Source organism: Carcharodon carcharias, chromosome 6 (genome assembly GCF_017639515.1).
Source record: "Carcharodon carcharias isolate sCarCar2 chromosome 6, sCarCar2.pri, whole genome shotgun sequence".
NCBI classification, from domain to species: domain Eukaryota; kingdom Metazoa; phylum Chordata; class Chondrichthyes; order Lamniformes; family Lamnidae; genus Carcharodon; species Carcharodon carcharias.
The window spans coordinates 9,366,934-9,388,917 of NC_054472.1; the positions used below are offsets into that span (position 1 = coordinate 9,366,934).

The following is a 21,984-nucleotide window of genomic DNA, read 5'->3' on the forward strand; positions in this document are numbered from 1 at the left end:
CCATCATGCCAGCACCAGCTCTCTCCAAGAGCAATTCAGCTAGTCCCAGTCCCCTGCCCTTTCCCCACAGCCCTGCAAATGATTGTATCCAATTCCCGTTTGAAAGCTATGATTAACTCAGTCCACAATTGAATGTCGTGTCTGCCTTCTGCGCAGTGAGTCTGAGCCTTGCTTTTCTATAGCCCCTTTCACAACCTCAGCACGATCCAAAGGGCTCTTGAAGTGTTATCACCGTCACCAATGGCAGCCAATTTCACACAGCAAGCTCCCACAAACAGCGAAGTGATACTGACCCAGATAATAGCCTTTCTGTCCAACTCACACTCACTCCTCCCATCGTCGCCACTAAGCGACCTGTCCCTTTAAAAGATGTGCGCTTGCGCGCAGCCTTCCCCCAACCGCCCCCGTCCCGGGAAGGCGCATGCGCAGGAAGCAAGCAACCGTCGAATCAGCTGAACGGATATGAGGGGGGGGGTGGAGGGGAGAACTTGGAGAGGAACGCATGCGCAACTTCTCGGCTCGAAGGAGGCGTTTGAGTGCATGCGCAAATGCGCTGCACGGAAGGAATTGTCGCATGCGCAGACGATCGGCTAGAGGAGAGGGAGTTGGGGCGTAAGCGCGGACTTGCCGGCTCGGCTCGGCTCGGCTCGGCTCGGCTCGGCTGGGGGGGGGAAGGTGGGAGTGGCGGTGTGGTTAAGGCGCGTGCGCGAACTTGAACATGCAGGGGGCATGAGAGCGGGCGGGTGTTTAGAGCGCATGCTCGGAAGTGACGCTCGGCGGAGGGGCAGCGAGAGCGCATGTGTGGACGCTCCGGGCACGGGCTTGGGACGCAAGTGCCTCGGCATCACTGGCGGGCACGCAATACGTCCGGGTGCGCGCACGCAGTGGAGCGCCGGGTCAGCGGTGAAGCCGGGGCCGCGGAGAGCTGGCGAGTGGGGCTGGCCCGTGTGGGAGGGTGCAGGCTGCGAGCTTCGGCCTCATTCTGCCTCCCTTCCTCCCACGCTCGCCCTCACTTACGGCTGTCCGCCATGGATTAGGAGGAAGCGATAAAATCCACTGACCCCGGGGGCCCGGGCCCAACTGCTCGCCATGAACATCGACGTGGAGTTTCACATCCGCCAGAACTACCCGTGGTCTAAACTCCCCGGCAATGTCCGGCAGGTGAGCCCGGGGTCCCGGGGGGAGGCAGCCAGTGACAAGAGCCCTGCCTCAGGGGCTAAACACACACACACACACACACCCCCCCTCAGTCAGCAAGTTCAGAGTTCAAGTACCTGCCCCCCGCCCCCCAACCCGGCTCCAAAGCACTGAATCCAGGCTGGTGTTCCCAATGCAGTACTGAGGGAGCGCCGCACTGTCGCAGGGTCAGCGCTGAGGGAGCGCCGCGCTGTCGGAGGGTCAGCGCTGAGGGAGCGCCGCGCTGTCGGAGGGTCAGCGCTGAGGGAGCGCCGCGCTGTCGGAGGGTCAGCGCTGAGGGAGCGCCGCGCTGTCGGAGGGTCAGCGCTGAGGGAGCGCCGCGCTGTCGGAGGGTCAGCGCTGAGGGAGCGCCGCGCTGTCGGGGGGTCAGCGCTGAGGGAGCGCCGCGCTGTCGGGGGGTCAGCGCTGAGGGAGCGCCGCGCTGTCGGGGGGTCAGCGCTGAGGGAGCGCCGCGCTGTCGGGGGGTCAGCGCTGAGGGAGCGCCGCGCTGTCGGGGGGTCAGCGCTGAGGGAGCGCCGCGCTGTCGGAGGGTCAGCGCTGAGGGAGCGCCGCGCTGTCGGAGGGTCAGCGCTGAGGGAGCGCCGCGCTGTCGGAGGGTCAGCGCTGAGGGAGCGCCGCGCTGTCGGAGGGTCAGCGCTGAGGGAGCGCCGCGCTGTCGGAGGGTCAGCGCTGAGGGAGCGCCGCGCTGTCGGAGGGTCAGCGCTGAGGGAGCGCCGCGCTGTCGGAGGGTCAGCGCTGAGGGAGCGCCGCGCTGTCGGAGGGTCAGCGCTGAGGGAGCGCCGCGCTGTCGGAGGGTCAGCGCTGAGGGAGCGCCGCGCTGTCGGAGGGTCAGCGCTGAGGGAGCGCCGCGCTGTCGGAGGGTCAGCGCTGAGGGAGCGCCGCGCTGTCGGAGGGTCAGCGCTGAGGGAGCGCCGCGCTGTCGGAGGGTCAGCGCTGAGGGAGCGCCGCGCTGTCGGAGGGTCAGCGCTGAGGGAGCGCCGCGCTGTCGGAGGGTCAGCGCTGAGGGAGCGCCGCGCTGTCGGAGGGTCAGCGCTGAGGGAGCGCCGCGCTGTCGGAGGGTCAGCGCTGAGGGAGCGCCGCGCTGTCGGAGGGTCAGCGCTGAGGGAGCGCCGCGCTGTCGGAGGGTCAGCGCTGAGGGAGCGCCGCGCTGTCGGAGGGTCAGCGCTGAGGGAGCGCCGCGCTGTCGGAGGGTCAGCGCTGAGGGAGCGCCGCGCTGTCGGAGGGTCAGCGCTGAGGGAGCGCCGCGCTGTCGGAGGGTCAGCGCTGAGGGAGCGCCGCGCTGTCGGAGGGTCAGCGCTGAGGGAGCGCCGCGCTGTCGGAGGGTCAGCGCTGAGGGAGCGCCGCGCTGTCGGAGGGTCAGCGCTGAGGGAGCGCCGCGCTGTCGGAGGGTCAGCGCTGAGGGAGCGCCGCGCTGTCGGAGGGTCAGCGCTGAGGGAGCGCCGCGCTGTCGGAGGGTCAGCGCTGAGGGAGCGCCGCGCTGTCGGAGGGTCAGCGCTGAGGGAGCGCCGCGCTGTCGGAGGGTCAGCGCTGAGGGAGCGCCGCGCTGTCGGAGGGTCAGCGCTGAGGGAGCGCCGCGCTGTCGGAGGGTCAGCGCTGAGGGAGCGCCGCGCTGTCGGAGGGTCAGCGCTGAGGGAGCGCCGCGCTGTCGGAGGGTCAGCGCTGAGGGAGCGCCGCGCTGTCGGAGGGTCAGCGCTGAGGGAGCGCCGCGCTGTCGGAGGGTCAGCGCTGAGAGGGGGCCCAGCTGTCGGAGGGTCAGCGCTGAGAGGGGGGCGCACTGTCGGAGGGTCAGCGCTGAGAGGGGGGCGCACTGTCGGAGGGTCAGCGCTGAGAGGGGGGGCGCACTGTCGGAGGGTCAGCGCTGAGGGAGCGCCGCGCTGTCGGAGGGTCAGCGCTGAGGGAGCGCCGCGCTGTCGGAAGGTCAGCGCTGAGGGAGCGCCGCGCTGTCGGAAGGTCAGCGCTGAGGGAGCGCCGCCCTGTCGGAAGGTCAGCGCTGAGAGGGGGCCGCGCTGTCGGAAGGTCAGTGCTGAGGGAGCGCCGCGCTGTCGGAGGGTCAGTGCCGAGAGGGGGCCGCGCTGTCGGAGGGTCAGTGCCGAGAGGGGGCCGCGCTGTCGGAGGGTCAGTGCTGAGGGAGCGCCGCGCTGTCGGAAGGTCAGTGCTGAGGGAGCGCCGCGCTGTCGGAGGGTCAGTGCTGAGAGGGGGCCGCGCTGTCGGAGGGTCAGTGCCGAGAGGGGGCCGCGCTGTCGGAGGGTCAGTGCCGAGAGGGGGGGCGCACTGTCGGAGGGTCAGTGCTGAGGGAGCGCCGCGCTGTCGGAAGGTCAGTGCTGAGGGAGCGCCGCGCTGTCGGAAGGTCAGTGCTGAGAGGGGGGGCGCACTGTCGGAGGGTCAGTGCTGAGAGGGGGGGGGGCGCACTGTCGGAGGGTCAGTGCTGAGAGGGGGCGCACTGTCGGAGGGTCAGTGCTGAGAGGGGGCCGCACTGTCGGAGGGTCAGTGCTGAGGGAGCGCAGCGCTGTCGGTGGGTCGGTGCTGAAGAAGCGCCGCGCTGTCGGAGCGTCAGTGCTGAGAGGGGGCCGTGCTGTCGGAGGGTCAGTGCTGAGAGGGGGGCGCACTGTCGGTGGGTCGGTGCTGAAGAAGCGCCGCGCTGTCGGAGCGTCAGTGCTGAGAGGGGGCCGTGCTGTCGGAGAGTCAGTGCCGAGAGGGGGCCGCGCTGTCGGAGGGTCAGTGCCGAGCGGGGGGGCGCACTGTCGGAGGGTCAGTGCTGAGAGGGGGCGCACTGTCGGAGGGTCAGTGCTGAGAGGGGGCGCACTGTCGGAGGGTCAGTGCTGAGAGGGGGCGCACTGTCGGAGGGTCAGTGCTGAGAGGGGGCCGCACTGTCGGAGGGTCAGTGCTGAGGGAGCGCAGCGCTGTCGGTGGGTCGGTGCTGAGGAAGCGCTGCACTGTCGGAGGGTCAGTGCTGAGGGAGCGCTGCACTGTCGGAGGGTCAGTGCTGAGGGAGCGCCGCGCTGTCGGAGGGTCAGTGCTGAGAGGGGGCCGCGCTGTCGGAGGGTCAGTGCTGAGAGGGGGCCGCGCTGTCGGAGGGTCAGTGCTGAGGGAGCGCCGCGCTGTCGGAGGGTCAGTGCTGAGAGGGGGCCGCGCTGTCGGAGGGTCAGTGCTGAGGGAGCGCCGCGCTGTCGGAGGGTCAGTGCTGAGAGGGGGCCGCACTGTCGGAGGGTCAGTGCTGAGAGGGGGCCGCACTGTCGGAGGGTCAGTGCTGAGAGGGGGCCGCACTGTCGGAGGGTCAGTGCTGAGAGGGGGGCGCACTGTCGGAGGGTCAGTGCTGAGAGGGGGGCACACTGTCGGAGAGTCAGTGCTGAGAGGGGGGCGCGCTGTCGGAGGGTCAGTGCTGAGAGGGGGGCGCACTGTCGGAGGGTCAGTGCTGAGAGGGGGCCGCACTGTCGGAGGGTCGGTGCTGAGGAAGTGCAGCGCTGTCGGTGGGTCGGTGCTGAGGGAGCGCTGCACTGTCGGAGGGTCGGTGCTGAGGGAGCGCTGCACTGTCGGAGGGTCGGTGCTGAGGGAGCGCTGCACTGTCGGAGGGTCGGTGCTGAGGGAGCGCTGCACTGTCGGAGGGTCGGTGCTGAGGGAGCGCTGCACTGTCGGAGGGTCAGTGCTGAGGGAGCGCTGCACTGTCGGAGGGTCAGCGCTGAGGGAGCACCGCACTGTCGGAGGGTCAGTGCTGAGGGAGCGCTGCACTGTCGGAGAGTCATTGGTGAGGGAGCGCAGCGCTGTCGGTGGGTCGGTGCTGAGGAAGCGCTGCACTGTCGGAGGGTCAGTGCTGAGGGAGCGCTGCACTGTCGGAGGGTCAGTGCTGAGGTTGCGCCGCGCTGTCGGAGGGTCAGTGCTGAGAGGGGGCCGCGCTGTCGGAGGGTCAGTGCTGAGGGAGCGCCGCGCTGTCGGAGGGTCAGTGCTGAGAGGGGGCCGCGCTGTCGGAGGGTCAGTGCTGAGAGGGGGCCGCACTGTCGGAGGGTCAGTGCTGAGAGGGGGCCGCACTGTCGGAGGGTCAGTGCTGAGAGGGGGCCGCACTGTCGGAGGGTCAGTGCTGAGAGGGGGCGCACTGTCGGAGGGTCAGTGCTGAGAGGGGGGCGCACTGTCGGAGGGTCAGTGCTGAGAGGGGGGCACACTGTCGGAGGGTCAGTGCTGAGAGGGGGGCGCACTGTCGGAGGGTCAGTGCTGAGAGGGGGGCGCACTGTCGGAGGGTCAGTGCTGAGTGGGGGCCGCACTGTCGGAGGGTCGGTGCTGAGGAAGTGCAGCGCTGTCGGTGGGTCGGTGCTGAGGGAGCGCTGCACTGTCGGAGGGTCGGTGCTGAGGGAGCGCTGCACTGTCGGAGGGTCGGTGCTGAGGGAGCGCTGCACTGTCGGAGGGTCAGTGCTGAGGGAGCGCTGCACTGTCGGAGGGTCAGTGCTGAGGGAGCGCTGCACTGTCGGAGGGTCAGTGCTGAGGGAGCGCTGCACTGTCGGAGAGTCAGTGCTGAGGGTGCGCTGCTCTGTCGGAGGGTCAGTGCTGAGGGAGCGCTGCACTGTCGGAGAGTCATTGGTGAGGGAGCGCTGCATTGTCGGAGGGTCAGTGGTGAGGGAGTGCTGCACTGTCGGAGCATCACTGCTGAGGAAGCGCCGCACTCTCGGAGGGTCAGTGCTGAGGGAGCGCCGCGCTGTCGGAGGGTCAGTGCTGAGAGGGGGCCGCGCTGTCGGAGGGTCAGTGCTGAGGGAGCGCCGCGCTGTCGGAGGGTCAGTGCTGAGAGGGGGCCGCGCTGTCGGAGGGTCAGTGCTGAGAGGGGGCCGCACTGTCGGAGGGTCAGTGCTGAGAGGGGGCCGCACTGTCGGAGGGTCAGTGCTGAGAGGGGGCCGCACTGTCGGAGGGTCAGTGCTGAGAGGGGGCCGCACTGTCGGAGGGTCAGTGCTGAGAGAGGGCGCACTGTCGGAGGGTCAGTGCTGAGAGGGGGGTGCACTGTCGGAGGGTCAGTGCTGAGAGGGGGGCACACTGTCGGAGGGTCAGTGCTGAGAGGGGGGCGCACTGTCGGAGGGTCAGTGCTGAGAGGGGGGCGCACTGTCGGAGGGTCAGTGCTGAGAGGGGGCCGCACTGTCGGCGGGTCGGTGCTGAGGAAGTGCAGCGCTGTCGGTGGGTCGGTGCTGAGGGAGCGCTGCACTGTCGGAGGGTCGGTGCTGAGGGAGCGCTGCACTGTCGGAGGGTCAGTGCTGAGGGAGCGCTGCACTGTCGGAGGGTCAGTGCTGAGGGTGCGCTGCTCTGTCGGAGGGTCAGTGCTGAGGGAGCGCTGCACTGTCGGAGAGTCATTGGTGAGGGAGCGCTGCATTGTCAGAGGGTCAGTGGTGAGGGAGTGCTGCACTGTCGGAGCATCACTGCTGAGGAAGCGCCGCACTCTCGGAGGGTCAGTACTGAGGGAGTGACGTGCTGAGAGAGTGCCGCACTGTCGGAGGGTCAGTACTGGGGGAGTGCCGCACTGTCGGAGGGTCAGTACTGAGGGAGCGTCGCACTGACGGAGGGTCAGTACTGAGGGAGCGTCGCACTGTCGGATGGTCAGTGCTGAGGAAGCACCCTACTGAGGGAGTGCTGTGCCATCATGTGGGTGATCAATACATAGAGAGTGCTGCACTGTCAAAAGTGCTGTCTTTTTGGATGGGCCAAGCTCTTCCCCCCCCCAGTCAACATCACTGAAACAGATTAAAGCAAAATACTGCAGATGCTGGAAATCTGAAACAAAAACAAAAATTGCTGTAAAAACTCAGCAGGTCTGACAGCATCTGTCGAGAGAAAGACAGTTAACGTTTCAAGTCCAGATGACTCTTTGTCAGAGAAGCAGGTTATCTGGTCATTATCACACTGTTGTTTGTAGTATCTTGCTCTGTGCAGATTGACTGTCATATCAAAACCTAGTCACTGTTACAATGTATGCCAAAAGTACTCCATTGGCATAGACCGCTTTGGGATGTCCTGAAATCGTGAAATGCAAAATCTTTCACTTTCTTGACCTCTTTGGGTGATGAGTGTTATAGAAGTGGGATGAGGCATGATAGCTCTTCAGCTGGCACAGATATATGGGCTGTATGTCCTGCTGTGCCATATGTTCTATGTAAATGAAAGTTTTTGTGTCTTTCTTAACTTGTGTGTGTGTGTGTGTGTGTGTGTATATATACACAGAATGGGTATATATAATGTTATGATCTGGTTAGGGACGGTTAACGTCAAACCACCTTTTAACCAATAGAACTACGCCACAGTTATACCTTTTTTAAAACAGAAGCACAAACTTTATTGTATATAAAAGACTTAAACAAAATAAGCAGCATTAATTTAACGATATGGTTTATGACTATATGTTATACACTCAGGTTTACTTCTTACTTGCACCCAATAATTCTCTTTATAAGACACGTCAATCTTAAAGTTATTTACTTCTGTAGGGACCCTCCATAAGTATGCCACAGTCCTCTGGAAACTATTTTTAATTCTCATCAGTTCCTGCTGTTCTCAGAGGTAAGATGTCTATTTACTAACTCTTGCCTCTGGATAACTCATTCCCTTGTTCTGGTTACTTTTCCTTTACTTCCAAGTTAATCTACTGGTTGCTTTCTCTGTGAGGACCACTGTAGATTATTTCACTAGTTTCAAACTAGGCAATCTTGCAGTTTCAGTTCCTTCACAAAATTCAAAGTGAGATTAAGCCTCACCCCCGTTCTACACAGTGAATGATGAAGTTAGATTTTTACTCTGCTTAAGTGCAGGTCTGTCTAACTGTCATTGACTTTGGCTATCTTTTCTCAGTGAGCTGCAAACTGTACACACCAGTTCCAAGCTGCCACTGACCTTGGATGGTTCTGTGTCCCTTTATACCGCCTCAACCGGTCTGCCCAGAAGTTTTTGTTTCTAAACCTCAGATTCAGTTTTTGTTTCCTTAGGAACGTGGAGGGTCCTTTTCCTTTTCTGTTTCCATTTTCAGTTTCTGTTTTCAGTTAGGGTTATGCATAAAGTGCTGTTTTGTAGCTCTATCTCTTCTATTCTGACCTTTTCAATGTAATAACCCCTCAGGTTGTTTACATTGTTTAGCCCATTTTCTACAGTTGAAATTTTTAGTTTTAAGAATGAATAATTTATTTTAAAACACATGAGCCCTGAGCTAGATATTCACAACAGAAGGGATCAGAGCATCTGTTACCTGAAGCTATCGTTCTCTGCCCCTGCTCCCCACGTCCACAGCCACCCTGCAGTATCCCTATATCCAAAGAATAGCTCTTTCTGCCCCTGCAGTTCCATCATTCAAAAGGGGTGCTGCTCTACATCAAATTTTGTTGCTTGAAGGTGTTAAGTGTCAATATAATGTGCTGCTTCCTTGAGCAATAACTATATATGTAGATGAAAGGAATTGGAACATATTTTTATAAAAAGGGTTGAGGCAATATCCACTTATTGCAAATTGGAAACTTTAAAAGGTGAAGCAGAATTGTTTTCAATAGGTGCAGCTATTGCTTTAATTACCAGTTAAGTTGTTTGTCCTGTTTTGCAAGCAAAAGCACAGTCTGCTTTGAATGCCATACATAAGTTTTGCTTGCATCTTGGGAGTACAATATATTCTTAAATTTAATCTGTGGATGAATAAATTTGATGGTGTAAACTTATGTAGAGGAATGTAGGAGCGTTGCATGAAGTAAGTAATGTTGGGTTGCACATAATTCAACATGGAAACCTGATGCGATGCTGGAAAAACTTGCTAGATAATACAACATCTTAGTCACAGAGGGCAGCTGCTGTCGTTTAGAGATGTTATTTTTTTTTCGTTGCAGAGTTGAAGGGAGAAGTTGTAGAATATATATGGCCCCAGGGATGGGGAGCCGGTGGGAGGGGTGGATGGGTGGTGTAGTGGTAATGTTGCTGGACTGGTAATCCAGAGAGCCAGGGCAATGCTCTGGGAACCTGGGTTCAAATCCTGCTAAAAATCTGGAATTAAAAGTCTACTGCTGACCCTGAAACCATTGTCGATTATTGTAAAAAGCCATCTGGTTCACTAATGTTCTTTAGGGAAGGAAATCTGCTGCTTTTACCTGGTCTGGCCTACGTGTGACTCCAGATCCACAGCAATGTGGTTGACTCTTAAATGTCCCCTAGGGATGGGCAATAAGTGCTGGCCTAGCCAATGATGCTTACATTTGATGAATACATTTTTAAAAATCAGAGATTTTAGATTGGAGAAGCTGGGGTTTTTCTCCTCTGGGCAAAGGAGATTGAGGAGAGATTTGATAGTGTTGTATTAGATTATGACAGGTTTAGCTAAGGTAGACAAAGAAAAGCTGTTCCCATTAGCTGATAGTATTGGAATCATAAATTTTTTAAACTGGACTTTTCTTTTTAAATATGGAAGGACATTGCATTATTTGGACATTGGAGGCTGCCCACGAGTTTTTTTAAAAGGGTCATAAGTTCACCTTGGAGCTGTCAATAAGCAGGCCTCTTCCAAGCAATCACCTGAGCTGCATGGTACTTGAGAAGGAGTTTTGTTTGTTTGTTTTGAACTGCAAAGAACTTTAATTGATGAAGAGCTGGAAGACAAAGAGGCAATCATATGGCAGAAGAAAAAGCCTTAAGTTTAAACCTGTGGTTTTACTTTCAACCTTGTTGGGGAAAGGCTGAGAACAGAAGGTTACCCTGACGAGCTCTCTCTCCCTCTCTGCTTTGCGAAACAGTGTGTGGTTGGACCTGTAGCCAGATAATCCTCATCCGAGTGTAGTTTGTATGCTAATTTTGGTCTTACCAGCTGAGACAGGAAGAATTGGTCCAGTTGTACTCTCTTTCATACTGAAGCACCGTTGGTGAACTTCCCAACATCTAGTGGGCCCAGCAGCACTTCATCCGAGGGAACTTCAGACCGACAGCACCAAACCCCCTTGAACTTTAATTTTTTTCTTTCTAAGAATGTTTTTTTTCCATCCTCCTGACTCTGTGCGTCTTTTGTTTGTCTGTGTATGTGTGCGCACTGGGGAATTTAACAAGGGTTAGTTAGTCACACTTCCGGATTACAATCAAGTCGACCAGTTCTTGAAACTTGTTTAAAAGGAGTTCTGTTTTATAATAAATCAATCGTTCTGAGTTAATGAAAGAAGTCTGCTCAGAGTCTCTTTTCTGCTGGGTACTAGAAGTATAGGTAAGCAATTGGCCATTTTGTTGAGAAAATTAAACATTCAAATTAATGGTATGGCCTGCGGAGTAGTGGGGCTTGATAATTCGTGCATTCCTCCCATCCCAGTTGTAACATATGGGTGACACAGATTTAAGGTTCAGGGGAGTATGAGGAAGAACATTTTTACACAGTGCGAAGTAATGACCTGGAACTCCCTACCCACAAGGGTGGTGGAAGCAAAGATGATCAGTGATTTCATAAGGAAATTGGATTGACGTTTGAGGGAAATAAAATTGCAGGGCTATGGAGATAGAGTGGGGGAATGGAACTGACTGGAATGCTCGACAGAACAAGCCTGGATTCAATGGGCCAGGTGACCACCACCTGTGCTGTTATGACTCTGACTCTATATTATCAGTTGTGTATGTTTTGTGCAGAATGATATTTCACTGCTAGTAATAAATAATAGATTTATGCACTTCAGGACTTATGTTGGTATGGTAGTACAGTGGTTATGTTACTGGAGTAGTAATCCAGAGGTCTGGACTAAAGAGCAATGCATGCAAATGCGAAATGAAAAAAACAGCCTGGCCATTTTCTGTGACTGCTTATCATGACCAGTGAATGAATATCAGAAAATGCTGGAAATGTTCAGCAGGTCAGGCAGCATTTGTCGGAAGAGAAAAAGTTAATATTTCAGATGGATGACTTTCTGCCTATTTCTGTTAGCCAAGGATATTGAGGGTTACAGAACCAAATTGGGCAGTTGGAGATGCAGATCAGGCATTAGAGTAAGTGCAGAAAAGATTCACAAGAATGGTTCCAGGAATGAGGAACTTCACTTATGCAGATAGATTGGAGAAGCTGGAACTGTTTTCCTTGGTGAAGAGAAGATTGAGAGGAGACTTAAAAGAAGTGCTCAAAATCATGAGGGGTCTGGACAGCGTAGGTAGGGAGAAACTGTACCCATTCGTGGAAGAATTGAGAATGAGAGGACACAGATTTAAGGTAATTGGCAAAAGAAGCAACAGAAGCACGAGGAGAAACTTTTTTGCACAGCAAGTGGTTAAGATCGGAAATCCACTTCCTGTGTGTGTGATGGAGGTAGGTCAATTGAGGTATTTAAGAGGGAATTGGGTTATTATCTGAAAAGGAAGAATGTGCAGGGTCACGGGCAGAAGGTGGGGACATAGCACTTGGTGCGTTGCTCATTCAGAGAACTGGTCCAGACATGATAGGCTGAATGCCCTAGCTCGTATTTTCTTATCTAGCATATGTCTGATATTATCGAAAGTCTTGTGCATGGCATGCACTTCATGTCCCCAAACCATACTTCCCACTCTTTCAATTATTTTGGTTACACTTTAGTGGTGATATTTACAATGTAAAAAATGATCTGTTAGCATTGTTAATGCATTTTTGGAATGTCAAGTCATACTCTCGATGCAGGGTCTGATCGCTCTGTACCCCTCTCTCTCCTATAAGACACTCCTTAAAACTTCTCATCATGCTTTTGATCATCTGTCCTAATCTCTTGTGGCTCAGTGTTGAATTTTGTTCGTTAATCTGCCTTGGGATATTTTATTACATTTGAGGTTGCTTTCTAAATATGTCTTATTTATAGGTGGCACTGTGGATCAATTAACTGAAATCTGACCCATTTAAAAGCAATTTCTCTCCTCAACACTCTTTCCCCCCGCCCCAGCTTCTTTCCCTGTTAATCTAATAATTTGACTAAATCTCAGTCTTCACCCAATGTTGGCCCTCCATGTTCTTTTGCCAGCTGTACTTTCTGGTCCACAAGCCTATTTTGGACAGTGGCTTGTGCCAGGCGTTTGGCTAACTGGCCCACCCCCCCTATTGACTTTCCCAGGTGATGCATGATAAAGTCACTAACCTTGACCCATCCACTTTGCTGCTTGCACCCTCTAAACCGCAAACTGAAACCTGTAGCTACGTGAGCCCTTCGCACCCTCCCCACCCTGGAATTGACTGGCGCCTGATTCTGCATTAATTCACGGACGTCTGCTCCACTGTTAACTTCTGTTGCTGTGTCTACTGCATTGCTAATTTATTGATTTTTTTTGCTTTATGAATTTACTAAATTCACTGCTGTTCCATTAATCTGTTGATTTGATGTGCTTATTGTGAATTTATTAATTCAATGTGCTTCATTAGTTTGGTATACCCACAGTACCATTAACTTGATTTGTGCTCACTGTTCCATTAACTATTGAGACATTGCTCTTTGCTCTTTGGATCTGTCCTTTCACTGTTCCTTGCTGCTATGTTAATTTGTCTACTTTTCTCTGGCCTGCTCACTACTTAATTAAGTGACTCATTCCCATTATATTTATGCCTCTGCCAGCGGCCCATCTCTGTTTTGTTTATCAATTCGATGGTATGACTGCTGCATTATGAATTTATTGATCTTCCGGTGCCAGGCATGCCTGATTGTACCTTTGCTGTTAACTGCTGCCTACTCCTACTTCATTCCCCAGTGTCGGTTGCACTTAATTCACCGGTGTTTGCTACACTATATGTTTACTTATTCACTGTCCATCTACCTTGTGCTGCAGTTTCATTTCATTTGTTATTTTCATGCTGTTGGCTGAGGGATAAATATTGGACAGGACATTGGGGAGAACTCCCCTACTCTTCTAGAAATAGTGTCACAGCATCTTTTATGTCAACAGAGAAAGCAGATAGGGCCTCGGTTTAATGTCACAGCTGAAAGATGGCATCTCTGACAAAGCAGCATTTCCACTGGGTGTGCTAGCCTGAATTTTTATGCTTAAAAGTCCCTAAAGTGGGACTTGAACCTACAATTTTCTGAGTCAGAGAGCAAATTAATCTAATATACTTTTTTTTAGGTAAAGGAGACAATTTGGGTGTTGCCAGTCTCATTTTGTTAGGAAATAGAGATAGTTTAAGTAAGTTGTATGTGTATTTGGGTTAGGAATAAGGTATATCTTTAAGTTTAAGTTTTAGCTCTAAGTTTAATGTATATTTTTCTATTTGTGGGTTAAAAATGTGAAACCTGGGATCTATTTTCATTTTAGAGTGGAGACAGCAGGCCTGAGCCTTTGTTTGTGTGCCTGCATTCTAATGAGATTTTATGGCGCTTGAAGGGAAGTTAAAACAAGGTAGAAAAAAAAACTGTGCTGTTGCCTAGCAACAGGGGTCCAGAGAGCGGGACCCGTAGAGACAGAGAAAACCAGAAAAGCAATTTAAGTTCAGTTGAAACCAGGATTCCAGAGAGGCTGGACTCAGCTGAGAGAACTAGAGAGAGAGCAGATTTTCCATTAAAATTCTAAGAGGAGGTACCAGAAACCAGGGAGCAGGTACTAACAGGGAAAAAAAAATCCTAAGAAGATCTTCTAGTCAAATGAAGGACAGGAATCTGGAAAAGGCTATGTTAAGTGAAGTTAAAAGTAAGGGGCAGAGGGAAAGGCTCCAAACTTGAAGGGAGAGAGCTGTGGATGCAGATTTAAAGCAATATAGGCTCGGGAGAAGCCAGAAGATTCAAGGGGGCAGCCAAAGGTCTCTAACTCTTTACTATGGACATGTGAAGCAGTGGTGTTCTGTTGGCACGACTGAGAGAGTGCGTGGAAGAAAGCTTGATGATCCAAGTGAGAGGAACATCAGGAGAGTTTGAAACCCTGGAGGTGGACTCTAGCGGAAGGCATTGAGAGAAAGCATCGGTTTGGGAGCAGATTCCAAAGTGAATTCTTGGATAGTGGAGATTGGAAACCCTCATGTAAAAGATGTAGTTCAGTGAGCCCGGTTGGCTCACGGTGTGACAAGTGTCTGGGGGGAGTTGAGAAGAGACCCAAAGCATCTTTTTGGGGTGGCATCTATCACTTGGTTTCAGAGTGTGGTGTGCCTGACCACAGGTTGCCTACTGGTTTCCATGGGCTATGTACTTACTGTGAGCATTAGGGTGTAAAATAGCTTTTTGTAACTTGTTTTATCTTTACGGCTCTATATGTATCTGTAAAGGTATAGTTGTGGTTGAAGGAGTATTGTAATATAGTTCATCTTTTCTTATAACTATTTTATTCTTTTGTTAAAAGACCATCAGCTGACTCCTGTGACTCTGTCAGTAGCCACTCTGCACATAGCTAAACAAAAAATAAAAGTTAGGATCTATCAAGCCAGGTTCCACCTTGGGATCTGACTTGTCCAGTAGTAAGGTCAGCTGGGATGTTAACAATTACAAATAAAACTTATGTGAATGATTGGATCTAAAATATTACAAAAAGCTTTTAACCTTTAACCACAATTCTACATATGAAAATGAAATTGTATTCACATGCAGTAATCAAATCATGATCTTAGTTTCAATCATGGGGAAAGCTCATGCTTAAAATGTTTTGATATTTAAAAATTGAAATATATTTTTGGTGCTGTGTTCTTTCAATATTAGAGCTGATTTGAATCAGAGAGTGCCCAGAAGAAGAGCTTACTAATGTGTAAAGTCATGTGGTATATGTATAAAGTTGTCATAGTGTCAGCTGTGGATCACACTCTTACCTCTGAGTCAGAAGGCTGTGGGTTCAAGCCCCACTCCATATAGTTGAGCACATAATCTAAGTTAACATTCCCAGTGCAGCACTGAGGGAAAGCTGCACTGCCTTAGGCGCTACCTTTTAGGTGAGGTGTTAAACTGCAGCCCCAGCTGCCCTTTCAGGTGGACATAAAAGATCTCATTGCACTTTTTTGCCAAAGAGCAGGGGAGTTAACCCCGGTGTCCTAGCCAATATTTATTCCTCAACAAATTATCATGTCATTATCTCATTTCTGTTAACCTAAAAAAGCACACAAAATTGTGACCTATTTTTTATAACTGTATAGGATGTGGCTTCATTCGAATCAATATTCCTATTATGAATTTCCGACAATTAATAAGGAAGATGAGAACTGCTTTCTGGTATCTTTTACAGAGTCTGGGCAACTCACAGAACGAGTATGAGAAACAAGTTCTGCTTTACAGCATCCGCAATCAGCTGCGTTATAGGAGTAACCTAGGTAAGCAGAACTATAATGTTTTATCAGTGAAGTCTGATGTATAGTCCTTTCAATTGTATTCACTTAATTCACCCTGCCCCATCAGACCATGTGAGGTTAAGTGCTAGCTCCTACACAATGCATCAGTGTATTGGAAGTATGCAACTTGTATTAATAAAAGACAAATTTCTCCAACCAGCCACCAGATTAAACATTCACTCCCTCTATCACCGGTGCACTATGCTGGCAGTGTGTACCATCTGTAAGATGCACTGCAGCAACTCACCAATGGTTCCCTCATCAACCAGCCAGAAGAATAAGTGCAGCAGCTGCATGGAAGCACCATCACCTGCAAGTTCTTTTTTTATTCATGCAAGGGATGTGGGCTTCACTGGCTAGGCCAGATTTATTGTCCATCCCTAATTGCCCTTGAGAAGGTGGTGGTGAGCTGCCTTCTTGAACCACTGCAGTTCCTGTGGTGCAGCTACACCCACAGTGCTGTTAGGGAGGGAGTTTCAGGATTTTGACCCAGCGACAGTGAAGGAACAACGATATATTTCCAAGTCAGGATGGTGCATGGCTTGGAGGGGAACTTCCAGGTGTTGGTGTTCCCATCTATCTGCTGCTCTTGTCCTTCTAGGTGATAGTGGTTGTGGGTTTGGAAGACTCTGACTAAGGAGCCTTGGTGAATCCCTGCAGTGCATCTTGTAGATGGTACATGCTGCTGCTACTGTGCATCAGTGGTGGAGGGAGTAAATGTTTGTGGAATGGGTGCCAATCAACCAGGCTGCTTTGTATTGGATGGTGTCAAGCTTCTTGAGTGTTGTTGGAGTTGCACTCATCCAGGCAAGTGGCGAGTATTCCATCATCCTCCTGAATTGTTCCTTGCAGATGATGGACAGACTTTAGGGAGTCAGGAGGTGAATTACTCGCCTCAGGATTCCTAGCCTCTGATCTGCTGTTGTAGCCACAGCCACAATCACCCTGACTTGGAACTACATTGTCATTCCAAGCCACACCATCCTGGCTTGGAACTATATTGACATTCTTTCACTGTCGCTGAGTCAAAATCTTGGAGCTCCTCCCTAACAGCACTGTGGGTGTAACACAGCACAAGAACTGCAGCAGTTCAAGAAAGTGGCTCACCACCACCTTCTCAAGGGCAATTAGAGATGAGTAACAGATAAAAACAAAAAAACTGCAGATGCTGGAAATCCAAAACAAAAACAGAATTACCTGGAAAAACTCAGCAGGTCTGGCAGCATCGGCGGAGAAGAAAAGAGTTGACGTTTCGAGTCCTCATGACCCTTCGACAGAAGTTCTGTCGAAGGGTCATGAGGACTCGAAACGTCAACTCTTTTCTTCTCCGCCGATGCTGCCAGACCTGCTGAGTTTTTCCAGGTAATTCTGTTTTTGTTATGAGTAATAGATGTTGGCCTTACCAGCTATGTCCATATCTGAGAATGAATGCAAAATGTCCCTTAATCGCTTTTTTCCATACCAATCCATGTATGCCGGAAATTCAATTGGAATCTTACTATTTTATGTCTTGGGTTGCTTCTTTGAAACTTAAATGAGCTTGTTCCAAACTGTGTTACGTTATCCAGTCTGAAACATGGTCAGACTATTGACCAATCCAGCACACACTCGTGTGCATCAGTGATTTTAACTGCTCCACCATTGGTTGTCGTGCCTTCAGTTGCCTAGCCTTCAAGCTCTGGGATTTCTTCCCCAAACCTCTCCGCTCCTCTACCTCTCTCTCCTCCAAGACGCTCCTTAAAACCTAGCTTTTTGACCAGAGTTTTGGTCACCTGTCCTAATAAGTGACTCAGTGTCAGATTCTGGCTGCTGATGCTCCTGTAAAATGCCTTGGAGCAATTTGCTATGTTAAGCGTGCAATATAAATACAGGTTATTGTTGTAATCCTGCTGCATCGCTGACTGCCTTCTCTTTATTTTCCCCCACAGTGAGATACATCAAGAAAGATGAACGCAAGTACTATGAAGAGCTGTTTAAATATAGCAGAGAGCATCTCATGCTGTATCCGTATCATTTATCTGACATTATGGTAAAGGGACTACGAGTTACCCCTTTTTCCTATTATATAGGAATTATGGAGGTGAGTTTCAAGTGTTCAGAGGCTTAAATTTGTGCACTCTCTTGTGAATATTTTTATGATGTAAACTTGTATCCACTAGGAATTTGACGGCAAACCAAAGTTATTTCAGCTGTAGTCAATATTGTTTCCATTCGTTGGAGCCCAGATTGCTAACAGCAAAGCGTCAAATCCCTTATTGCTTGTTAGATGTTTCTGCTATAGAATCAAACTTGCCCTTAGAGGATAACGAGTTCTAGTGGCATCTGAGTTTGGAATTCGTGCCTCTCTAATTGGAGTTCGGTGTTGTCACCCGAAAACTTTCTGGTTCATCCTTGGATTATTAACTGTCAAGGTCAATGGGAAATATTCCCATACCTTTGATTCTTCCTTTAACCCAAAAAATAACCTTTTGGAGCAAGTGGGGATGGATGAAAAGAGTATATGCCACAATGTTGAATCTTTTCCTTCATGGAGTTATGCCATTTTGGTTCATTGATTCCTCCTTGTCACAGTGGCGATGTGTATTTACAGGTAGGTGATGTGCAGTTCCACTCACTTCACAGGGAGCTTGCCCTTGGCATTGTTCTGAAGCTGACCCACGAAAGTCCTTGATAATCTGGGTATGTGGTAGTAGTTGATTGACACCCCATCCTCCATCTTAAACATTTGCTGCTTCCACCAACAGCGCACAGTGGCTGCAGTATGTACCACCTATAGGACACAACTCATCAAGTTTCCTTTGACAGCACCTTCCAAATCTGTGATCTCTACCACCAAGAAAACCCAGGCCAGCAGATGCATAGGAGTGCCACCAAGTTCCCCTGCAAGCCACACACCTTCCTGACTTGGAACTATATCACCATTCCTTCATTGTCGCTGGGTCAAAATCCTGGAACTCCCTTCCTAACAGCACTCTGTGTACTTGCACCACACAGGCTTCAGCAATTAAAGGAGGCAGCTCACAACTTTTTCTAGGTCAATCAGGAATGTGCAGTAAATGCTTCAATGCTTGCATTCCAAGAAGAAATTTTACAAAAAAAAAAGTAGCCAATTGGCAGGAACCTTTTTATTCGCTGGATCCTGCTTCATGCTCTTTTTGTGTTAATTAAAATTTGTTATATAAGCCTGAGAGCAAAAGGTAAAATAAGCATTTGTTGATGAATAAGCATCGACTCTTGTGACCTGAAACTTATTTACAGTTCACTTCAGAAGTACTTTATAGGCAGTAAACTGCTTTGAGACATTTAGTGGTTGTGAAAAATGCTATATGAATGCAAGTTTTTTTTAATTTAATTGGGGACATTTTTTTATGAGTCCACTGACCGAAGTCATTTCTGCTGTGGTCAGTAATTCTGTCTTATTGGTTTCATTCATTGGAGCCCAGATTTTTAACAGTGCTACACCCAAGTGGGGTGAATTAGTAGCCTGACCAAAGAGCTGATATAGGCACCATGGCATAAATGCCCTGAAAGTACCATATCATTCAGTAATTCTAACTACGGGAATTGGCTGGCTATTAGTTTTGTTTGTGCACTTCTCTGCTGGCATGTTGTTGAATAATGACAAGATTTTTCACCACATGGGAAAGAAAATTGTTTTGGAGAATTGCCATTGGACTCTGATTTCTGATTCAGAGCAGTATTTGTTGAGGTTTGTGTGCAGATTCCCTGCTGCTTTCTTGACCATAGTAATGTGTGACTTAAACCAAAATAACCTTTCACATTTGCCATCTTCAACAAGTCAACTGAAACAAAGTCTTAAGTCGTACAAGAATGGTTTACTTCTGGTTACCTACCTTTAACTAGAACATTACATGCTGTGCTAATGCATTTATATCCTAGCACCATAAAGATGCTGATGATTAAAAATTGCAGCATTACATGTAACTTTAAAATTTACAGGGCTGTAGTAACTGGGGTTAATTGGTAGTTCTACCAAAGGGCAGGCACAGGCACAATGGGCCAAATGGCCACCTTATGTGCTGTACCATTCTATGATTTTACATAGCATTTATGGCACAGGAATAAGCCACATAGTCAAACAGCCCATGCCAGGTGTCCATGCTCCACACGAGCCACCCTCCTACCCTGCTTTGCCTCACCCCATCAGCATAATCTTCTAAATCCATGTTTATTGGCTCCCATTAGTTCCTGTCTCTCGAAGTGCTTGATGCCTTCATCCTATCTTGTACAAAATTGCAAGGAGAGGAACTCTGAATTTAAGCTAGTTAGCAGTGTTAGCCACGTTTTACTGATTTTCAGTTCTGGCTGTCAGAGAGATTGACAAAAGGAGTCAAAAGCCAGAGCTGCAGAAAGAAACAGTTAGTCCTAGAGTTGTAACTGTTCTCTGTAACACCAGCTGGAGCACCTTCAAACCCTGGCTGCTGCTTTAAAACTGGTGAAGACAAGACGAGCAGTTGCTAGCTGCGTCAGTTCTCGGGAGCTGCTTAATTGAAATCTGTGAATGGATTTATAGACCTGTGGAGGGATGGAATTACAAATTCGACAACAACATCCCTTCAGTTTCGGAGTCCGGTGGAGCTGTCATTTATTTTGCATAAACAAATTTAATAAACAAAAACATTTTTTTTTCTTTTTAGGATATTATGAACAGTGAAAAAAGTTACGATTCGTTACCTAACTTCACAGCTGCTGATTGTAAGTCTTTCGTACGCTTTTGCTGTCTGAATAAAACTGATCTTTTATGTTATATGTACAAAGGTTCTTCACCTCAAGCATTGCCTACTGAACCCCCAGGTGACAACAACCTGCATTTATTTACACACCTTTTATGTAGTAAAACATCCTAAGGCGCTTCACAAGGAGCTACTATCATACTGAGCCACCTAAGGGGACAATAGGGCAGCTGATCAAAAGCTTGGTCAAAGAGTTAAGTTTTAAGGAGCAACTGGAAGGAGTGAGAGGCAGAATGGCCCAGGGAGGGGATAAGGGCCTGTGCAGCTGAAAGGATGGCTGACAATGGTGTAGCGATTCAAATTGTGGATGAGAAAAGGGCCAGATTGGAGGAGCGCAGGTTTCTGTGACACTAGTAAATGGTTGGGCAATTGAATATTCAAAATCAGTGTTAATTAAGGTAGATTTTTTTGTTTTAAAAGCTACAGCTTTAACATGTAATAAATAAGTTTATTAATAATGAAGCTACATTGCTCTAACTGCTCATATTACCATTATAAAGCTGATACCCCTGGATTAGTATATGAAATTTAATTCTAATTCTGCACTTCTGAAAACTAAGTTGTGGAAGATGCTTATATAAATGCAAGTCTTTCTTTTTAGTGTACATTTCAGTGCGGCATTTCTGCTTATCGTTTTCTATAGTGTGCTTGGTGTCATGCCGAGGAGCTGGGGTGGACAATAAACTCAAGACCAATTTTCTCCAAACCTGATGACGATTTGGGGATGAGGTTTCTAACGTACCCTTGTTACCGTTGTTGGCAGGGACCTAGGAGCAGGCTCCTCACAAACCGATGGAGGCCTGGAATCAGATCATATGTCCACTCTGATTGATGCCATTTTGTGTTTATCAACCTGTTTTGTTGTTTGGAGAGAGAATGGCTTAGAAAAATAATTCAAATCAGTAAAAAATACTGATTTTTAAGAAGTGAGCTTCCAGAACTTACTTTTTTGTGCACTGAGCAAAGCATTATTATTTCAAAGAAATGGCAGAAACAAAGCCCATGAAGTATGTTGATGTTGATTTCTTCAGGAACTGGCTTGTCTGAAATGCATATTTATTTTATTGACATTTCCCAAGATCTATTGCCCTCTTGAGATCTCTGTACCCTTCCAACTCTGGGTTCTTGCAAATCCCCAGTTTTCATTGCTGCATCATTAGCCACCGTGCCTTCAGCTGCCTGGGCCCTAAGCTCTGGAATTCCCCTGCTAAACTTCTGCTTTTCTCCCCTCCTTTCAAATGCTCCATAAAACCTACCACTTCTGGCCAAGCTTTTGGCCATCTGTCTTAATATCTCCTATTGCAGCTTGGTTTTGGCATTCCTGTGAAGAAGCTTGGGACACTTTACTGCATTAAAAGGTAAAAAGAAAGAGTTGCACTTCTGTAACACTTTTCAGGACATCCCAAAGCACTTTACAGCCAGTGAAGTACTTTTCGAAGTTCAGTCACTGTTGTAATGTAGGAAATATGGCAGCTAATTTGCACACAGCCACATCCCAGAAATATCAATGTGATAATGACCAGGTAATCTGATCTTAGTGATGAGGGATAGACACAAGGCAGAACACAGGGGAGGTTCCCCTGCTTCTCTTGGAATTAGAATTGGAATCTTTAACATCCACGAGAGAGGGAAAGTGGGGCCTCATTTTAACGCCTCATTTTAACATCTCATCTGAAAGACGGCATCTCTAAGAGTGCAGCAGTCTCTCAATACTGCAATGGGAGTGTCAGCCTAGATTTTTGTGCTCAAGTCTATGGAGTGCGACTTGAACCCATAATCTTCTGGCTCAGAGGTGAGAGTGCAACCCACTGAGCCACAGCTGACACT

At 49.8% G+C, this 21,984-nt stretch overlaps 2 protein-coding genes across 3 annotated transcripts in view; one reads left to right on the top strand and one right to left on the bottom strand.

Annotated features, from left to right (window-relative positions):
• Positions 1-373, bottom strand: part of LOC121279389 (annexin A13-like) — a 61,788-nt gene extending 61,415 nt beyond the window's left edge. Inside the window, exon 1 of the mRNA XM_041190597.1 lies at positions 294-373. The gene's annotated coding sequence lies outside the window, so the exon portion shown is untranslated. The remainder of the gene's footprint in view (positions 1-293) is intronic.
• Positions 374-807: 434 nt separating this feature from the next.
• Positions 808-21,984, top strand: part of fam91a1 (family with sequence similarity 91 member A1) — a 59,072-nt gene continuing 37,895 nt past the window's right edge. Inside the window, exons 1-4 of one of the 2 annotated variants that reach the window (XM_041189744.1) lie at positions 808-1,161; positions 15,301-15,385; positions 17,332-17,483; positions 20,062-20,119. In XM_041189744.1, coding sequence (XP_041045678.1) covers positions 1,090-1,161; positions 15,301-15,385; positions 17,332-17,483; positions 20,062-20,119 — 367 coding nt within the window. In that variant the 5' untranslated portion in view covers positions 808-1,089. The remainder of the gene's footprint in view (positions 1,162-15,300; positions 15,386-17,331; positions 17,484-20,061; positions 20,120-21,984) is intronic. The other variant, XM_041189743.1, reaches the window with a different exon arrangement.